This window comes from Equus quagga, chromosome 17 (genome assembly GCF_021613505.1).
Source record: "Equus quagga isolate Etosha38 chromosome 17, UCLA_HA_Equagga_1.0, whole genome shotgun sequence".
In the NCBI taxonomy this organism is placed as follows: domain Eukaryota; kingdom Metazoa; phylum Chordata; class Mammalia; order Perissodactyla; family Equidae; genus Equus; species Equus quagga.
Window position 1 is genome coordinate 43,771,146 of NC_060283.1, and position 21,227 is coordinate 43,792,372.

At 41.7% G+C, this 21,227-nt stretch overlaps 2 protein-coding genes across 5 annotated transcripts in view; one reads left to right on the forward strand and one right to left on the reverse strand.

Moving 5' to 3' along the window:
• COL4A3 (collagen type IV alpha 3 chain) overlaps positions 1 to 7,110 on the reverse strand; it is a 129,538-nt gene extending 122,428 nt beyond the window's left edge. The window contains exon 1 of one of the 2 annotated variants that reach the window (XM_046644948.1): positions 6,987 to 7,110. In XM_046644948.1, coding sequence (XP_046500904.1) covers positions 6,987 to 7,013 — 27 coding nt within the window. In that variant the 5' untranslated portion in view covers positions 7,014 to 7,110. Of the gene's footprint in view, positions 1 to 6,655; positions 6,936 to 6,986 lie in introns of those variants that run through there. The other variant, XM_046644947.1, reaches the window with a different exon arrangement.
• Positions 7,111 to 7,209: 99 nt separating this feature from the next.
• COL4A4 (collagen type IV alpha 4 chain) overlaps positions 7,210 to 21,227 on the forward strand; it is a 123,054-nt gene continuing 109,036 nt past the window's right edge. The window contains exons 1-2 of one of the 3 annotated variants that reach the window (XM_046644939.1): positions 7,210 to 7,546; positions 19,504 to 19,575. The gene's annotated coding sequence lies outside the window, so the exon portion shown is untranslated. The remainder of the gene's footprint in view (positions 7,547 to 19,503; positions 19,576 to 21,227) is intronic. The other 2 variants (XM_046644940.1, XM_046644941.1) reach the window with 2 other exon arrangements.

A 21,227-nucleotide genomic window follows, 5' to 3' on the forward strand; every position in this document is an offset into this window, starting at 1 on the left:
TTCCCAAGGGATCATGCCTGAAAACAAACCAGCCACTGTAACCTCAGAGAAACGCTCAAGGACGAAAGGCCTCAGTCTGGTCAGCAAGAGGAAGCTGGTGGTTTGTTGTTATCCACCTTGACCTCTATCCCATCACATAAAAGTCTAGTGTGTTTGGAGGAAGCGAGCCGTGGGAGGGAACTGGGGGACAGCGACTCTGAGAACACCAAAGGAAGCATGTCTGGTGCTGCCCCTCCCCGCAAACCATTACTCCATACGTCCATCTTAAAGGGAAAAAATCCCATGGAAGCCACAGAACTACTTTGCTCTTTTTTTCTCCCAAAGCAGGACAGCTCCAATCTGCGAGCAATGAGGGGAAATGGGCGGGGCAGGCTGTGATGACAGAGGAGGCCTATTTCCCCAGATTCTCACCTTGTCTCCGCAAGGATGAGAGTCAATAGACAAAAGAAACAAGACAGACTCCCAGACTTTGAAAAAATAGAAAAAAATCAGAAAAATAATATAAAATAAGTAGGTGTAAAATGATTAAAAGTAAAAAAAAAAGGAGGAGGAGGAGACTATAAGAAAAGACAAAAAAAATCCCAGACAGACTTGGACTTCAAGTAGAACTTCTAGAAGTAGGAACAGTCACTGAAAACTAAGATTTAATGAATTACAATAATCATAGTTAATGTTATTGACTGATTACGATGTGACAGGCATGGTAAATTATGTGTTATGTGTGTTAGGTAATCTGATCCTCATAAAATCCTGAAGTGGGTCTGTTACTTCCATTCTTTCCATTCTTTCCATTCTTTCTTCTTCTTAAAAGAGGAAACTGAGGGGCTGGCTCCGTGGCCAAGTGGTTAAGTTTGCGCGCTCCGCTGCGGCGGCCCTGGGTTCGGATCCTGGGCGCAGACATGGCACTGCTCGTCAGGCCAGGCATCCCACATCCCACAACTAGAAGGACCTGCAACTAAGATATACAGCTATGTACGGGGGGGTTGAGGAGATAAAGCAGAAAAAAAAAAAAAAAGATTGGCAACAGTTGGTAGCCCAGTTGCCAATCTTTAAAAAAAAAAAAAAAGAGGAAACTAAGACAAAAATTTAAAACCTAGTAATTAATACATCTGAGAGTATAACCTGTGTTGAATGATGCTAGAGTTCTTCATTGTTATTAAAAACTACAGCAGATTTAAAATCTACTTAAAATTATAAATGGCAGAAGAAAAAATTAAAACCTGGAAGATAGATGTGAGGATGTTTTACAGAATGCAGCATGAAGGGAAGCAGCACGTGAGGGAGAAGTTCAATTTGCTACAACTTGGTCTCAATTACATCTGGTGACTGGCCTTATGGAGAGTCTGTGAGAACCTGTGCACTTCAGGACGGGTCTTCTGTGGGGAGAAGAGAAGAATTTACCCAATGGCTCCCATCTCCCACTGGTCAAAGATTTGCCCTACAGGTGTTAATGGCCTACACTTCTAGGATGCAAGGGGTAGCCAGGGGATGGAGTCTAGAGGAACCATCAGGCTGTGCTTATATAAAGTCTATGGCCAAGCTGGCCGCTGGGGAAAGTAAGTGCCCACTGCCCAGGAGCAAGGTGAGGCCAAGAGGATCTGAGTGGTATATGAAAGGTATCTGATACAAGAAGTGAGGAGAATTGGAGGAAAAGATGAGAAGATCCAGCATACATCCTAGGAATGCCAGAAGTAGAGAGAGTGGACAAGGAGAATAGAAAAAAATAATGGGTGAGAATTTTCAAGATTTGATAAAAGGTATGGAATTCAGATTAAATATCCACTGAGTAGGATATATAAAAAATACATGTACATATGCATTACAATTTTAAAAACATGATAAAAAATCTTGACTTTGTCAGAAATCTTTGAAGTCAGAATATCATCTCTACCACGATTCAACAACAAAAAGATATGTAGAGAATCTCCCTATGTTTGGAAATTAAGAAATAAACATCTAAGTAACCCATGAGACAAGGAAATCAATTAGAACAGATTTTGAACTTGATATTAAAATATGGCTCATTAAAAGGTGTGTGATGTAGCTAAAGCAGTATTTTGGGGGAAATTTTCTATCCTTAAATGCATTTGAACTCTTCCAAGTTGCTTGATCAAAGCCAAAATACAAAATTCAACTACGTTTTGCTATATCTTTAATAGATTATTAAATTTAAAAAAATAGACCATTTACAATAGCACTAAAAATATCAAATATTTAGAATTAAACAAAGAGAAAACTCTAGAATGTTGTGAGAAGTTAAAGCCCTAAATAAACAGAACCATATATGAGTGAGTGCTGGGTGCACATATTTGCAGAATTAACACTGCAAAGCAGTGAGGGAAAGAATGGATTCAATCATTCAGTAAATAATGTTGGGATATTTTGTTATCTATATGGAAAAAGATGAAATCATATCGCATAACTAGAAAACAATTCCAGGATTAACGTTCTTAAGCCTAAAATAGTTAAACTGTAAACAATTTTTTTTTTTAATGTAGAAGAAGATTTTTATAATCCCAGGGAAGGAAAGGATTTCTTTAACAAGATGTAAAACATACAATATCAAGGCAAAGATGGACAAGTTTGAGATCATAATGAAAAAAACGTTCTACACGAAGGGACCAATAACTAAATGAAACGATAAACCAAAGACTGGAAGAAAATATTTTCTGCATATTTAAATGGCAAAGGTTTGGTATTGAAATATACAAATAACCCCTAATTAATTAGCAACAAAAAAGGCAAAGGCCACAACAGATAAACAGGCAAAGAGTCGTCCATTCAATTCACTCTGAGGGAAATAAACTGCCAATTAAAATATGAGAAGATTCACAAACTTCCTAGTCAAAACAAGATCCTATTTCACACTCATTAACCGCTAAGCACACCAAGTTTTGCCGAGGATCTGAGGAAATAGATACCCTGGCACATTGCTGGTACAAGCATTTTGGAAATCAATTTAACAATTCCCAATAAAATTTAAAATACGCTTTGTCTATGAGCCCTCTTTGAATTCCACCTAGGAATTAAAAACCTGGTTATCCAAATGGTACATATACAAAGATGTACTTCCCACTTTGTAAGATGAAAATGTGGAAACAAACTTACTGTGTTTAGGGGGATGGAAAAATAAACTGTACTTTATTTCTCTAACTGGATAGTATGCGTCAGCCATCACATCTAAATGTATATAAATAAAGCAAATTTGTACGTATCAACATAGACAAAATTTGTATGTATCAACATAGATAAAAACCATAGATACAAAGCAAGCTTCAATGGGTATGTATAATGTGAAACCATTTACTACATTTGAAGGATCACAAAACAATAATACAGTATTTAGTTTTATGTTGACTAACACACACACACAAAGAGGGGGCAAAAAATGTGTTTATGGCTTTCTATATTTATATATAGTTTTAAAGAGAGAGATGTGAGAGCAAACAGGTCAAAGCTTAATACTTGCTCAATCTCAGGGATAGGTAAATTGGTGTCTGCGACATTCCTTTTTGTTTGTTTGAAATGTTTCCCAATTCAACTTAATTTTTAAAATTTAAAAACACAATCAGTTGAGAAACCATCCTCCCTAAATGCAGCTGTTATTCAACTGCTGATGTTTACCAGTCCTATTCCTGCCCTGTCTGGAATTTTAAGGCAAAAAGAGGAAAGACAAACCGTGATAGTATTTCAAACCTTGAACCTCATGGTCTCCAGATCCCAGAGAAGGACTTCTCACTAGCTCCCCTCCCAGACCTCTTGCCTGAGGCAACAGCAAAGTGCCTCCCAGTTTCAAGTTGACCAGCTGGGCTTGGAAGAGCTGGAAAATCTGGGGTTGCGCTAAACAACGGGGCCTGGAAGTAACCGCCTGCAGCAAAGCAGGGGAGGGAGTCCACTCTCCGGCTTCAGAGCAAACTGTGTGGGTGGACAGTTCCATCCTGTCTGAACTCAGAAAGCAGGGTCAACACCACTACTATCTCCCTGTTGTGAGAAATGCTAAAGTAAAATTGAAGAAATTTGCAGCAAAATGTATCTTCAACTGGTGCAGCACAAAGATGATAAATATGATGGCCCAAAGGCTAAATTGAGCCCTCACTTATATGTTGCTTGGCTATATATTCGTTTAGCCCTTTAAAAAAAACTGTTTTGTAAAGTTTTGACTCATTTGCTAATGTCTAGAATTTGAGATTTCTAATGGAAACTAGGCTTCCAGATTCCCTCCTGAAAAAGCAGAGATTCTAGTATTCTTGAGCCTGAATTCTAGAATGCCAAAAATTTGTTGGCCCTAAAGACTGCCTCTTACCCCAATACCTCTCTCATGACCTCACCTACTGGCCCCACCAGGGATTTCAACTCCCTCATTTTACACATCAGAAAACTGAGGCTCAGAGAGGTCCAGTGCCTCGCCCAACCTGTTACCCTGTGGAGGGAGCCATGCTGGCACCGTGTCACAGCTCTCAGTTAACTTGTTGTGATTCCTTTTCTCTAGAAGATGGTTTCACGGTTTCTAATGACATTTTCTGTGTAATTCAGCAGATGCAATGGAAATGATAATTCTTATAAATTTTAACAAAGACTTGCTTCAAGTGATGATAAAAATAATACAAATGGATTAATTATAATATCAGCAAAAAGTCATCAAGATTCGGCCAAACTTGGGCTGGCCCGGTGGTACAGCAGTTAAGTGTTCAGGTTCCGCTTCAGCGGTCTGGAGTTCGTGGCTTCGGATCCCTGGTGCGGACATGGCACCGCTTGGCAAGCCATGCTGTGGTAGGTGTCCCACATATAAAGTAGAGGAAGATGGGTATGCATGTTAGCTCAGGGACAGTCTTGCTCAGAAGAAAAGAGGAAGATTGGCAACAGTCAGCTCAGGGCTAATCTTCCTCAAAAAATAAAAAAGATCTGCCCAAACTCAAGACAAAATATTTTAAATGTAATAATTACTAGGGAATATGACAATATAATTGAAAATTGGTATAATTAGAAGTTGCACTATCACAGAGCATCACTTTTCAGGCTGATCTTGACACGTGTAATTCCTCCCCTCCCTCTCCATCCCTCCCTAATGTCTCCTCTTCTTTGGAGTCTAGAAGGATGTGCAAGCCCCGCTCTGGAACTCCTTCCCAGGCCTTCCCACAACATACACTTCCTTTAGGTTTTTTGCTTGTTGATCTAGTTGTTCCTGGATTAAAGCTGGTAGACAATCTACATTGACTTCACCCATCATGCCCAGAAGTACTAAGCTACCTGGGGTGCGCATTCCCGGTCTATGCAAAGTGCATCTTTGTTAGAACCAGCTGCTTGAAGAGATTCCATGGATTGCAAAATCCTTTAGAACGTAAAACACTAAATAAGCTAAATGTACATTGATAGGGGAGTGGTTTGATTAACTTTGGCATATTCATATTGTGGAGAACCATGCAATAAGGCAAAAAGAAAGATAGGCAAATCTATCTTAAATATTGACATGGACAGATCTGTAGGTTGCAAAAGGATATATACAGCATAGGTATATGGTATCGATTATATTAAAAAACACAAACAAAAACACATAGTGTTTGTGGATCCATCTATGTGTACATAAATGCACAGAAAATGTCTGGAAAGAAACTTGAAATGGTGAGAATGGATACTTTTGTTTAGACAGGGGAGGGGGAAGGTATGGCAGTCATGGAAGGGGTTTTAGCTTCATCCAGAATGTCTTAATTTAAAAGAAAAATACTTAGATTACAGGTGGCTGTAGGTTCTCAAAATCTTTCCATGTAACACATTTACGTGAGTATTGATTTCCAACCATCATCTCAATCATGAAATTGTAAAACATCTACTCATTCTCGGAAATGCAACTTACACTGCTATCATCTCAAGTAAATTTTTTAAGCGTAAAAATCACAGAAAGCCTCTGAAAAGTTCAATTTCACTTTCGCAAGTTAAAATCAAGTCAGCCAACTCTAGGAGTCATAAGAGTTTTGACAACACCCAATTTATTTTTAATTGCAGAGAATAAGAAATATGGGGTGAACTTAAATGAATCCAGGGTCTCTCAAATTCCGAGTAGAAATCAAAGTGACTGATTAATTTATCCTGAGTTCATTTCTAAGGTGCTATTAACTTTGCATTTGCTTTTCCCAACAACGCTGAGGACAAGTTTAGACAAGGAGGAAACCTAGCCCCAGAGAGGTCAGAGGTCAGTGTGAGGTGACATCTAGGAAGTGGCAGGGCTGGAACTTTGGCACAGGTTTCCTTCCCCAGCCTTCTGTGCTTTCTGCCAGGCCGTGCTGCCTGCTCTGATTCACCAAGGGGACATCGCGTGTCTCTATATCCGGTGTTCTCACGTCTTCATCCCCGGCCAAATCTATTTTTTTTCTCTCTCTCTCTCTTGATCTCTGGAAGCCCCCCTCGCCCACCATTGATTCTTAGGGAACAGGACAAGCTTCCTCCTTGCTTCTTCCTCCAGCCCCGCGCATTCCACCTGTTCCCCGGGCATCCCCACTTGCTCGCGTCCCCAGCTGCTCGCCCGGGGACCCGCGTGGGGCCCGCAGCCTCCAGACAGGGGCTCAAGGACGGCGCCCCGCGGGTGGGGCCTGCGTGTCCCCGCGAAGCGGGGGTTGGGGGCGCAGCGCGCTGGGCCGGCGTCGCGCCGGCCCGCACTCACCTTGCCCGCTGCGGGCGCCGCCGCCAGGAGCGCCAGCACGAGCGGCAGCAGCAGCGCAGGCGGTCTTGGCGCCGTCCGGGGGCGCATGGTGGGCGCCCGCTCAGAGCCCCGGCGGGTCCAGGGACTCGCAGGCTCTCCGGCCACCGCGTCCCCTGCGCGGCGCGGGTTGGGGAGCCCGGCTGGGAAGCTCGCCTCGCCAGCAGGTCCGGGGCGGGTTTTGTAGGGCTCAGCCCGCTGTCTGGCCCTCCCCACAGAGGCTTTTGACTGTGGCTCCAAGGGAGGGAAGAAGTGGCTCAGGTCCCGCCCTCGTTCCCCCTCCCTTCCGACTCACCAGGCAATGTCCCTCTGACCTGGGCATCGTGCCCAGGAGAAAGGGCTGCACGCCTGCGGGGCAGGTGGGCGCGGATCCTGGGTAAGGGGTTAAGAAGGTGATGCTTCCAAGTTCCTGAGGCCTAGGCGGGGCAGGGGCTGCGGGACGGAGGTGGGGAATTTTGGGGGTGTGCGAAGGGGAGGCGACCGAGCGGGGTGGAGGGAGTGGCCAGAGGCCGTGCCCAGATTAAGCGGGAGGCGCGCCGGGCGTCCGCACTCGGGCGGCCCCGCTCGCTGCCGGCTCTTGCGGCGGTGCCATCTCGCGGCTTCCCCTTCTCCAACCCTCCTCCAGCCGCTGCACTTGGCAGTGAGAGCGCGTTGTGAAGGCCACCAGGGCGCGCGTGGATCTGGGCGCTGCGGGGCCGGGAGGTGCGCGCCGCGCAGGCGGGCGAGGAAACGGCTCCCGGCGCCGCGGGCGACCCCTGGGTAAGGCACCCCCCAGCCAGTCTGGGCAATTAGTGCCCCAGAGCCCGGTACCTGCCTGGGACGGGGGAAGGCAGCGGAGGAAGCGTGGCATCCGAGGTGAGGCATGCAGGGTGGCGGGCGGGGCTGAGAGGTTGGGGCCTGGGGGTCATCAGAGGAGAGTTTGTCTGGCTCCCGGGCTTGTCTGCCTGGGCTTGAACTGGGCGCTGTGTGTTTTGATTAATTTGGAGGCTCGAGTTACCGGCCTGGCAGTCGGGGCACCCTGAAATGCCAAGAGCAAGAGGCAGCTGAGGAAAAAGAGAAAACCCATCCTATTCTCTGCTGCGTTGAACTGGCTTTTCAGGCTAAGTCTTATCTGCGGAAATGCAGGGGAAAGCAAGAGCCAGCATTGTCCACGCCGGCTCCCTCCTAAGAGGGCCTTTCGTGGAGGTGGCCTTGGATGCGAATGTGCAGTATCTGGCTGCTTGGGGCATCGTCTTCAGGGCAGGGCGCGTGCCCTTTTTGGTACTCCTGACCGCACTGGCTCTCGGGAAGCATTTAGACCCCTCTCAGAATAATGGTATTAAATACGTAAAGTGCAATTAAAGCAGAATGAGTTTTACTAGAATACAACTATCAAAGTATTAAAGTCATAATATAGTAACAGGGATGCATCACTATTATTGCATTAAATACCTAGATGGAACAGCAGATCTATTAAACTATAATCTCAAAGTGGTGATGACTGCGAAACTGAAATGTGATGTGGAAATACCAGTAGGTGCAAACTTTCAAGAACTGACAATACTGCTGTGGTTTATTGCCTATATTCATAAGTGAAGGAAAGGCTGAACTTCCAGGAAAGGGTAGTGAAAACAGAGGTATAGTTTTTGTTCCCATGCAAGTTCACAGACCACCTGGATTCCATCTCCAGGTTAGGAAGCCCTGCTTTGGGACGGTGTTGCTGACATCTGCAGTAGTTGGTCATCAGACACCAAGTGTGGAATATGTGGTTTGGTCACTGATTGTGGAGAATCACTTGCTTGCAATTAGAATGGGGTCTGTTAGTGTATTAGACCTATGTAGCTAGGTAGGTAGGCAAAACCTTGACAGCAATTGAATGAAGACAGCTCCCCCCACCCCCCGCCATTTTTTTTGGCTGTAGAGTGAATATTATAGTCTTCTCTCTTTTCTATGCGAGGGATTGTCAACTGTAGCTGTACATTAGAATTTTCTAAGGAGCCTCTAAAAGTCCTGATACCCAGTTCATTCCAAGCCAATGACGCCAGGCATTCCAGCGGTAGGACTCAGGTGTCAGTGTGTTTTAAAGCTCCCTGGAGATGCCCATGTGCAACCAAGTTTGAGAGCCATGGTTTTACATGCATGTTTCAGTTAGCTGCATTGAATTACGGTCTCTTCTTAGTAGAATAATGAAAAGGACATATGTATATTAAACTCTTTATGAAGACTTAGGTGTGCCCAGGCCACGGATGCTGCAGTGTGGTATGTAGTAGCTTCTCCTCATTGACAGAGAGGGTTCTTATGGAACCTTCTCCTGCCATCCTTGTTAGATAGGACATCAGGTGCTCTGTTGATAAAATATCAGTGTCCAAGAATTCCGAGAGGCCTGTGATAATCTTGCATGGACTGATGTTACTTCCTGGAAAGAAAAACTCTCAATGCTAGTGTTAAGTGTTCCTTCTTTTTGCTGAATTCTGGATGATTTCTCAGTTTGGATTCTAATTGCCTTTTCTTGAAACCAAGTCATTTTGACAGAAGACTAGACTTGGCTTTATCAATTTTGGAATGGGAGGCGGCAGTCGACTGCAAGTCACTTCTGCTGCCGCGACACAGCAGGAAAGAAACTTGTGATGTAAATACAGTAAGGAGGAAGCAGTGGGTAAGAGCTTGATTTCTGGAATAGACTCTGGATTTTGAATCCTTTCCACATTTACTAGTGTGAGCCAAGCTTTCTGGGCTGGGGTCTTCTCTTTTGTAAAATGAGCATAATCATGGTACCCACCTCAAGGAGTTGTAGGAATCTACTGCAGTAATCCATTGGAAGCCCTTTGTCCAGGGTCTTCACGAACAATCACATATTGGAATCAGGTTCTCCAGCTGCATCAAAGAAAATAAGGTGAACCTGATGAGAATGGTATTCTTCTTAGGTCAGTAGTAAAGGCACAAGGGGCAGGCACACCCCACTAGCTCCCTTGAGGTCAAGGGATGCTAAGGCATCTAGAGCCTTGCTACTTGGCGTCCTGGAAGCAGCAGCTTTGGCATCCTGGAGGGCTGGTTAGAGATGCAGAGTCTCAGGCACCATCCCAGACGCACTGAATGAGAGCCCACATTCACCAAGATCTGCAGGTGATTCATCCACACATTAAACTGAGAAGTAGCTTACCTAAAAGCCAAATGCAACCACCCGTTCCTCGCTGCCCCATCGCATACACATACCCTCCTTTGGTACAGTGTTGGGGGCTCTCACTAGGTGGTGTCAATTAACCAGAATTCTTGATTTTTAAAAAATAGTCTTAGGGTCAAGAGAGTTGATTTTTTACAGTCTGTTCTTTGTGGTAAAGCAAAAGGAAAGTTGGGATGTTTCCTTTTGTACATACAAAGGACATAGAGATCCCCTTTTTTTGACTTTGATGCCTGATAAGAGTTTTGAACAAAAGGAAGTGGTCATTGCCTTTGACGAGCCCTATATTATTATTTTTGCCCCTTTTTCATAATCACAATATTATATCTGTTTTCTGAACAGTACTGTACTGTTTGCCTGTCTACATTTGAATGTAAGCCCTATTAAGGCAGGGGTATTTTGGTGTTCTTTACCGTTGTTGAGTGAATGGAGTTGTTTACTATTTGCTGAATGAATGAATGAATGAAGTTGGATGACATCAAACTCCCTGAGGATTCACACCCAGATCTGTTTTCTTCCAAAGTTCATGATCTTTCTATAGCCTCAGGAAGTTGTATGTGTATGGTGGGGAGGTGTGGAATGGATGCTTACGTCTGGCTTTTAGACGAGCCACGTCTCAAAGTTTAATGTGGGGTGAATCACCTGGAGATCTTGGTGAAAGCGGGCTCTCATTCAGTGGGTCTTGGGGTGCCTGGGATTCTGCATCTCTAACCAGCTCTCCAGGATGCCCAAGCTGCTGCTCCCCAGGATGCCAGTGCTTTTGCTGTGATGCCTGTAGCTCCTTCTTTGATCTTTTGACTTCATCTCCCCACTTAGTCATCTTTTTTCTTTCAAGAACCTTCTCTTGTCAACACCTCTAAAACAGTTAGACTCATAGGTTCTTTTAGAATCTCGAGTCGTTATCAACTCATGTCAGTTCTTGCCATTGCACCTTGGATTCTTTCACAGCTTTTCTAAGCTCATGGCCCCTGCCTCACTGCCTGCTTATCATCTGTAGGTCACGGTAGCCTTCTAGCTCGTCTCCTGCTCGTTCTTTCCTCTGAAATCCCTCTTCTATGTTATTGTCAGAGTTTCACTTAAAATCGCACATTGCATCAGAAAGGATGGATTACTTCTGGGGAAGTTACAAACAATCCCCAAATGTCAGAGACTCACAGTAACAAGATGTTTTTTCTCCATCTGTGCTACATATTCCTCGCAGGTTTGGGGGTTGGGAAAGGGGACGGGGCTCGGCTTATCATAGCCATACAGGAACCTCCTGGAAATTCCCATTCAACTTGTTCTTCTCTGATCACCTTAGAAGGGGAAGACAGTGTGCCAGATCAAAAACTGCTTCCACCTGCATGGGGCACATCACTCACATTTCATTGGCCAAAGCGGTCACGTGACCATGCTTCATTTTGTAAGTGGTGGGGAAATGAAATCTACCACTTGCCTGGAAAGAGAGCTGGAAATATTTGGTGAATGATAGTAATGCCCATCACATACATTGTGTCACTTGGTTATTTTCAAGCTTCCAGAGACTCTTCTTTGTCTAATTTGCAGCTAATCTCACGCTTCTTAGAATAGAAAATGGTGGTCCAAAATCAACTTCTAAAAGATCTCTTGTGTCACCCCATACTTCTCAAGTTCACTGTACACACTTCCTTACCTCCTGCCTTTGTACTTGCTGTTGCCCACACCTTCATGATCTACAGCTTTTCTCTTCCTACTGTTGACTTACAATAGTTATTTGTATATTCTGGGTACAGACTCCTTGCCAGATATATTTATTATGAATATTTTCTCCCATTCTGTACCTTGTCTTTTCGTTTCCTTATGGATGTCTTCTGAAAAGCATGTTTTTTCTTGGTGAAGCCTAATTTATCAACTGTTTCTTTTATGATTTGTGCTTTTCTTATTATCTGAGAAATCTTCACCTATGCTAAAGCAGTGAAGATTCCTCCTATGGTTTCTTCTTCTATAGTATCTTTACATTTGGGTCAGTGATCATTTTGAGTTAATTTGGAGGTATGGTATGAGGTAAGGATCTATTTTTTTAAGTTAATTTTTATTGAGTTTTGATAGTTTACAATCTTGTGAAAATTCACTTGCACATTATTGTTTGTCAGTCGTGTTGTAGGTGCACCCCTTCACCCTTTGTGCCCACCCCCCACCCCCTCCTTTCCCGTGGTAGCCACTAATCTGTTCTCTTTGTCCACATGTTTAAATTGGTAAGGATCTATTTTTAATGTTCTTTTCCGTATGGATATCCTGTTGTTCCAGCACCATTTGTTTAAAAGTCTGTTTTCTCTGTTAAATTGCCTTGACACCTTCATGGAAAATCCATTGATCATCCGTGTTTGGGTCTTTTTGTTCCACTGAACTACAGATATCTTCTTTCATCAATACTGTATTGTCCTTATTACTATAGCTTATAGCATGCCTTGAAAACAGTTTCAATAAGTGAAACTCCAACTTTGCTACTCTTTTAAAAAATACCTTACGCTCTCCTAGGTCTTTTGAATTTACGTATATGTGGATTGGATTTGCTAATATGTGTTAAGGAGAATTGTGTCTACTTTCATAAGGGATATTGGTGTGTAGTTTTATTGTAATGTCCTTGTATCTGATAATACCAGCATCATAAAATAAGTTAACCAGCACTTTCTCTTCTATTTTCTGAAAGAGTGTGTGAAGAATTGGTATTATTTCTTCTTAAATGTGTGCTAGAATCCATCAGTGAAGCCAATTGGCCCTGGAGTTTTCTGTGGGAAAAGTTTTAAATTACTGATTTAACTAATTGTCAATTTAATTAATTTAGTTAATAGGGCCATTCAGATTTTCTGTTGCTTCTTGTGTCAGTTTTGATAATTGGTATCTTTCATGAAATGTGTTAATTTCTTCTTCATTGTCAAATTTATTGACATATAGTTGTTCAGAAGATTCTCTAATTATCCTTTTAATATCTGTAGATCTGTAGTGGTTGTCCCTTTGTCATTTCTGACATTGGTAATTTGTCAAGTTTATCAATGTTTTTTTACCTTTTCAAAAAAATCCAAAGAACCAACTTTGGGTTTCATTGATTTTTCTCAATTGCTTGAATGTTTTCTCCTTTATTGATTTCCTCTCTTCACTTTATTATTTTCTACCTTTTACTTCGGGTTTATTTGCTTGTCTTTTCCTAGTTTCCTAAGTTAGGGGCTTAGGTAACTGATTTTAGACTTTTCTTCTTTTCTAATATAGACATTCTTAGATATAATTTCTCTCTCTGCACTGGATAAGTTGTATCCATAAATTTTGATGCGCTGTTTTCATTATCATTCACTTCAACATATTTTCTTCTTTGACCATGGGTTATTTGAAGTGTGTTGTTTAATTTCCAAATATTTGGAACTTTCCTAGATGGTTTATTGTTGAGTTCTAATTTAGTTCTCTGCAAGATTTCAGTCTTTTTAAACTTATTGAGACTTGTTTTATGTCCAGCGTATGGTCTGTCTTGGTGAAGATTCCATATCCACTTGAAAAGAATATATATTCTGCAGTTGTTGGGTATAATGTTTTGTATATATAAGTTAGAGTAAAGGGGTTGATAGAGTTATTCAGATCTTTGTGTCTTGACTGGTATTTTCTACCTTGTTCTATTAATTACCAGGAGAAGAGGTGGTCTCCAACTATGTTTGAGAATTTATTTCTCCCTTTAGATTTTCAGTTTTTGCTCCATGCGTTTTGAAGTTCTGCTATTATATCCATATATTTATAATATTTATGCCTTTCTCATATATTAACTTTTCGATCATTATTGTCGCTTCCTATCTTGAAGTCTATTTTATGTGCTATTACTGTAGCCAGTCTGCCTTTCTTCAGCTTACTGTTTGTGTGGTATATCTTTTTTCAGCCTTCAATTTCAATCTATTTGTGTCTTTTTGTCTAAAGTATGTATCTTGTAGACAGCATATACTTGGCTTTTTCTCTTTTCCTTTTTTTTTTTTTTTGCTAAGTAAGATTTGCCCTGAGATAACATCTGTTGCCAATTTTCCTCTTTTTGCTTGAGGAAGATCCTTACTGAGCTAACATCTGTGCCAATCTTCCTCTGTTTTGTATGTGGGATGCTACCACAGCATGGCCCCTGACGAGTGATGTAGGTCCACACCTGGGAACTGAACCCAGGCCGCCGAAACAGAGTGCACTGAACTTAACCACTAGGCTGTGGGGTCGGCACTCTTTTTTCTTTTTAAAATTCAGTATGACAGTCTTTGCCTTTCTATTTATTTACGTTTATATTGAGGTAACATTGGATTATAACTTTACATAAATTTCAGGTGTACATCATTATGTTTAGATTTCTGTGTGACAATGTCATATTCACTAGTGAAAGGCTAATTACTATCCATCACCACACACATGTGCCCTGTCATCTCTTTTGCCCTCCTCCCTCCCACCTTCCCCTCTGGTAACCACCAATCTAATCTATGTATCTATGGGTCTGTTTGTTGTTGTTGTTGTTTTTATCTTCTACTGATGAGTGAGATCATACAGTATTTGACTTTCTCCCTCTGACTTACTTCGCTTAGCATGATATTCTCAAGGTTCATCCATGTTGTTGCAATTGGCGAGATTTCATCTTTTTATGGCTGAGTAGTATTCCATTGTGTATGTATACCACATCTTCTTTATCCATTTAGTCTTTGACTTTTAATAGGAGTTTTTAGTACATTTTCATTTAAAGTAGTTGATATGGTTATATTTGGGGCTGCCATTTCTCCACTTACTTTTTATTTGTCTCATCTATTTTTTGTTCCTTTTCTTCTTTCTGGCATTCTTTTGTGTTAATCAAAAATTTTTTTTAGTATTCCGCTTTAATTTTTTATTGGCTTCCAGCTATATCTCTCTGCGTTATTTTTTGGGGTTACTTTAGTGATTACAATAGCCATCTTTAACTTTTTTCCATTTACTTAAAATTGAATTACTTCAGGTAAATCAAATTCATTCTTGTATCCACATTCCTAGCATGAGATTTGATACAAAATGGGAGACTGATAGATGTTTCTTGAATGAATAATAATCATAGATGTTTATTTATGTTGTATCAAAGCTATATGGAGATGATTCCAGAAAATTTTTTTTAGTTAATGCCATGCTAGGTAACAGAAAACCACTTCAAATTTTAAATATTATTACATTTTTATTGGATTTGAATTTATAAATCTTGTGTAATTTTCATATATAGTCAAGATTCTATGTATTATTTTATTTTGTTCCCATATGCGTGATATTTTTTTGTAAAAATTGAATACAGACCTCCTCCTATCTTTAATTTCAGAAGTTTAAAAAATCTTATATTCAAATTTTAGAATGAGGGAGCAATCTTACTTTAATAATGGAATTCTTTATGGTTTTGTGAAACTTCCAACTGTCAATTGTCTTGGGCTCTGCCCACATGACATCCTCATCCAATACACAGCACATTCTCTTGGCTTTGCTCAGTTAATTACTAATGTGTAAAGTCACCAATGAAACACTGAATGAATTTTTGTGGTCTGTAACAGACCATGGGATGGCATAGCTCTAAAGCCCAGGTTTGAGGGGTGCCCTTGAATCTTTTATTAGGTTCCAGAGTGGCAGAACCATTCCTAGAGGAGTCTAGTGCCAGGTCTTATCCTGTAGGGAGAGACCTGCTAGGGAGATTCTGATTCTCTCGGAACCAACTTCTGCTGGAAGCAAGGCAGATAGAGGCTGGGCAGAAGAATGGAATGCAGCCGTAAGGAAAAGGAGGTGGTGAGCTCTCGTTAGAAAAGACCCAAGATGCACATGAATACAATTTTCCTTCCTGACCGAGACAGAGCTTTCCTCTTATCTTGGAACCAATTGCACCTCCCACCCCGACCCTCAGTATTTCTGTTTAACCTTAAAGTTCATTTGGACACTTTCGTGAAATCTCTTTCTTTTTTTTGCCAACATAGCAGCCTTAAATGCTTTAACATTTGACTTTTCCATATCTTTGTTAGAGATGGTGCCTTTAAGATCTCCAACTGTCCTATAGGAGTTTCTAGATTGGAAATTAAAGAAGACCTTCATGTGAGAACTCTAGTTTTCCGAGATTCACAGGAAACATGATGTCTTTGTATCATAGCACACTGTTGCGTTTATAATTGACGCTTCCTGTTACTACTATATTGAAGGCTTAAGTTGTTCTTCCCAGAGATGAATTCCCTGAAACTCACCCATGAATTTTCATGAATTTTGAAGTTGTGTAGTGTAGTGCTTAATAAGGAAAGCTTTGGAGTTTGAATCCTAGAAATGTTACGTTCTAGCTGTGTGACTTATTTGTAAAAGGATGTAATCATATTGCTTACCTCATAGGGTTATTGTGAAGATTGTAGATCTGTCATAAACCCTTAGTACAGTGCTTAGCATATCAGTGGCCTTCTGAAAATGCTGCTCATTATAATTTCTTATGGTGGGGAAGGAGGAGGGGGAGGGGGAGGAGACGAAGAGGAGGAGGAGGAAGGAAAAGAAGGAGGAAGAGGAGAAAAAGGAGGAAGGGGAGGGGAATAAGCATCAGCAGCAGCAGCAGCAGCAGCAGTGGTGACGGGAGAAGGACCAGCTTTCTGGTTGATAAAACCAAATGCCCACCTTTTCTTAGCGTCCTCTCAGAGTCGGCTGTGTTAACTCTGATTCTCACTAGAATTGTCCACCTACACACCTTCTCCTTCTACAGTAATGGAAGAGTCATCCCTTTCAATAATTTCTCTCTCCTCATGTTTAAAAGGTTCTTTAGGAGGGACTGCCATAGCTTATCCCTCCTTTTCATTTTTCATTTCCCCAGATCTTCCTTCCTTTCCGGATCAAGTCTTGCCCCCTTCCTGAGGTCTGTCCAGGCTTGCCCCAGTTCCCATTTTTCTAGCCCTTCTCTACAATATCGGAAACTCTTTTTGCCTCTGCAACAAATTAGGAAGGAAGGAAATAAACATTTATTGAGCCGCATGTCAGGCACTGTGCTAGGCACTAATTTAGACTCATGTAATTCTCTCAGGTATTAATTTTGCATACTGAGAAGTCAAAGAGCTCAGAGGGGATATGAATTTGCTCAGGGTTACACTGCTAAGTGGGCAAAGATCTGAACACAAGTCTTTCTAACTCTAGAGCCCTGCCTTCATCCCTAACCATGAAAGCACAATGCACCAGGAATGGAGGACAGCCTGTCTCTATGGAGGAGGGAAAAAGTCATCAAAGGCAAATGCCAGCCTCACAGTGTGGTCAGGGGTGGGCCCTTCCTAGTGGGATCATGGGGTGTTACTGCTGGAGCTCACCCTAAAGGCAATTCCTGGAGGTCTGAAAGGTCCAGAGAATTCAGATAAGAGTCACTCCAGCCCTGCCCAGAGGGGAAAATCACAGACCAAGAGAAACCTGGGGGATTAGTGTTTTTGGCAAGAGACATACAACATTCTGAGTTAAGAATGTCATTCTTAACTGGGAGGTAAAGGGCTCATCTGGTTTTGAAAATCACTTGTGTATTTTTAGGGCATATATCACCTCCATGTGTTTCCCAACTGGTGACATTATTATGATTGTTGCAAATTTTCTGTTGATATTGGGAGGGGACCACAAAGGGGAAAATAATAATGAAAGCATATATTGGCAGAATGGCGGGTTAGCTGAGATATGGTCCAGTTGGCCTTGGACTTGCAAACTCAACTCCAAGGTCAACTGAGGACTCTGCAGCACTCTCAAACAATTTAGTTGAACCTGGAGAGAAAGAGAGGTGGGGGCGGGTTTGGCCATAATCCAGCAACATTCTGGTCAAGTTGGAACTCAGTCATTCTCAAGAATTTACTTGAGTAGTTCTCAAATTTTTCCCTGTTGCTTTTCAGAGCACATGAAGCTCCAGCCACATTCCAGTGGTCCATGGACCACACAGATCCATGACCCGCTTTAAAAACCTTGTGATGTTTGATGAGATTGACTGTTCTTGCTAAAAAGCTGAAACTAACCTGAAGTCTTTGAAAGTCTGCAGGTAGAGTCAACCCTAAGACAGGGGATTTTAGAAAGAGCAAAACCAAGTAACCAGCTTTTATGTCGGGGAAAGGTCAGGTGGTCTCTTAACAGGGAAAGCGTAAGCCTCGAATGGAAATGTCAGCTACTGAGGTGGACAAGGCATGCCATTCTTTTTCTGGGAGCATTTTTCTAACTTTTCAGCCCATTTCTTATTTCTTTATAAAAACTGAGTCTTCAGGAGTTCTATTTCGAAGAGAGAAAGGTATATACAAATAGGTGTTCAGACAATCGAAAAAACTTCGCCTTGGAAAGAGTCTTCAGATAGCTCAGTGTCAGAAGGTCAAAAGGAAAGAACATGTAGTCGTTGAATTAATAGGAAATTATTTCACTGAAAGAATTAAAAATATTATTATTCAAAAGAATTCAAAGACTTAATGTTGTTTGGGGAAAGAAAGGGCATTATACTTCTGGTACCTTTTTGTGACTGGAAGATTCTGATACTCTCTCCTGTTTATCGGGTCCTCCAATCTTGGTCATTGCCCATCCCCCAACCCCCAATCGATGAGAACCTCAGCAGGATGTATTTCTTCTCAAGATTAGGTTGCAGAGAAAACAAATTCCCCATGGTAGAGATAATGACTCGGAAGATCTCAGATCTTGTTCCCAGGCCTAGCATTTGGAAAACATTGGGCCGAGACTCATAAGGAATCCCAGAGGAATTGAAGTCCAGAAATTTTCGTAAAGGAGTGAAGAAAAAAATAATCTCAGGGAGCTGGAGATACTGAATATACGTGCTAGAAATTACTGAAATAAATACATGCTGAGAAAGAACCTGTGACCTTACTTAGGTTGGTGAGTTAAGAGGATGTCAAAGGCCCAGGGTGCTTATGCTGAGCTTCCCTCTGCAGTGGGGCTCCAAGTGAGCCCCTATTGGGTTGTCGTGGTCTTGGGACCAGCTGCCAGTGAGGGCAGTACTTTCTATCAGACTCAGCTGCACAGGTCAATTTGCTCAAGTAAAGGAAATTGACTATAAAACAGCATCAGAAATGGGGCGGCTCTCAGGAATGTCTTTCATCCTCCCATGGGACCATTTGTCTCTTTTTGCATTTTCCTCCCTTGAAAACAGCTTTTTATCATTACTCAGCTTATCTGTTTCCTCTAAATTCGGGCTTGCACTTCGCCTTGACTTGCCCCAGCCTTCTGATGCCTGACTGTGTCTTGGGGCATCTCCTGATGCTTCCTTCCTCCCTCATCTGTCTTTCTTCCCTCAGTTTCCTCATTTCAGCTCTCCAAGAGGACTGAGCCAGATTATCTTTTTGTGCCATCCTCCAGCTCGGAGTCAGAGTTCTATGTCATTAAGCCGAGCTCTGGGTTGGGTCAAGTGGTTATTCCCAACCTTTCTGAGTGGCTAGGGAGACAGGATCAGGTGGTGCAAACCTGGCCACATCCCCACTTAGCTGGGTTAAAGGTGGAGCCTGAGTGGGCTCTGAGGCAGCACTCTATAGAGAACATAATCTTAGCAGTCTACAGAGAAGAGATCGTAATCTTCTTGAGGATAACATTTGGCAAAATAAAGCATGTCTTTTGAAAGGCACAGAACTTTTGCATAAGCTGTTGTTTGCATATGTTTTAGTGGCACAGTACTTTGGGTCGTTTAAACTTTTTTTTTTTTTTGTAGTAGTGATAACTTCCACGGAAACACATTGCCTTGGCCAGTCCCATGTGATGACAGCCATTTATTTGTGAGAAGGTAGGTTAGAGGGATGCTGTTCTGCGTGATGGGGTATTTTTGTTTGGCGCAGTCAAAAGCTTGGTTGAGACAAAAGTTTTTCTGCTCTTAACGTAAGTAGTCGCAACAAAGAAAATCCTTGTGGATTATTGTAGATTTCACATGTGACAGTGTTTGTGAACTGTAGAGCACTGTGCACACCCATGTTCATGGTGTCCAGCTGATAGCGAGATAGGGGCTCTGCTTAGTTGTGACCTGGTAGCTGCATCTTGGGTAGGAGAACAGTCCTAACGTCTCTGCGACTCCTTTTTGGCTTGTTTTTGGGCCAGACAGAGGCGTGGGAGAAGCACATAGTCTTCCACATAGTCATAGGCTCTGTCATACCTGGCTCGCTCCAGGTAAATCAGTGAACTGGCAGCTTTTTGTATTTGGCAGCTCATCAAAAGCAGACATCTTCAAACTGAAGTACGTGTACCCTTGGGTGACAAAAGGATTCTTAAGAGTTATGCAAGCAGCTTGGAAAATTAATTAAAGGAATCAATTTCCAGATTCTCAACTGCTTTTTGTATTTTTTCTTACAATGGTTCTGTCTGAAAATGGCCCATTGGTCCATGTTCTCACCTCCCCTTTTGAAACTGTCTTTGTCCTACTTTTTGAAAGAAAGGCATCCTGTGCCCCATCCCTCTGCCCCCATCCATCCCAAATGGTCCCCCCCTGCTTTGTCCCAGAGTGTAAGAACTGTTTGTGGGGCCAGACAAGGGAGTATAAATGCAGGTGTTGAGAGCAGAAAGCATTTTGCCTGCTGGGCTGCACATCCCCTGGGCCAGGTGTTTTCCAACTTTTTGCTTTTATCACAATTGGGGGAAGACTTATCAGCTGCTAGATCATTCAAAATGATTTTTGATGATAAATTCTATTTTGCTTTTGGTATACAATTCAAGAGAAGTTCAAGCCATTGAGCGACATTTGTATAGCAAATTCCTTCCATTCACAACTTTTAACTGTGAATAAGGTTTATTAGGATTTACAACTTTAAAAGTTAGGATGGAAATAAGATTGTTGCTGAACCTGTCTCATTCTAGTAAGAAGTATTATTAATGTAGGGCTAAACAAACTTATTGAGAAAGAAAAAAACCCCAATTCTTTCATTGCCAAGGACATTTCCAAAAAAATTACACTTTTAGTATTCAATATTTGTTTATCAAGATTTAAATTTATGTTTTGATGGATTATATACCACTCATCCTGATAATGATAAGCCAATCCAGGAGAAAAAAATTTAAGACTTAGAGATCTGTGATCATAGGAAACAAAAAATATTCAATTTATATACATTTTTGTTGCAGAGAAGTATGGTAGGGTAATCAATGTGAGATTTTCAAGTATAAAATTATATTGCACTAAGGTATATGTAGGGGAGGGGAATGGATATATGAATTCAAGAAAAAAAATAATGTAAAATTCCTGTTAAGAATTGTGTGCATACATTTTATGCTATTGATGGTGAAAATAGATTGCAGTGGCATTATGATCCATTGGCTGCATCTAAAATAGTGCTGCAACAGTTTTATTTTATAAGTCACCCTCTACAATGTTCCAGATTACACTCTTGGCAAGTATTTGAAGAGAAGATGAAAGTTTTTAGATGTTAACTTAAAAAAAAAGAATAGGGG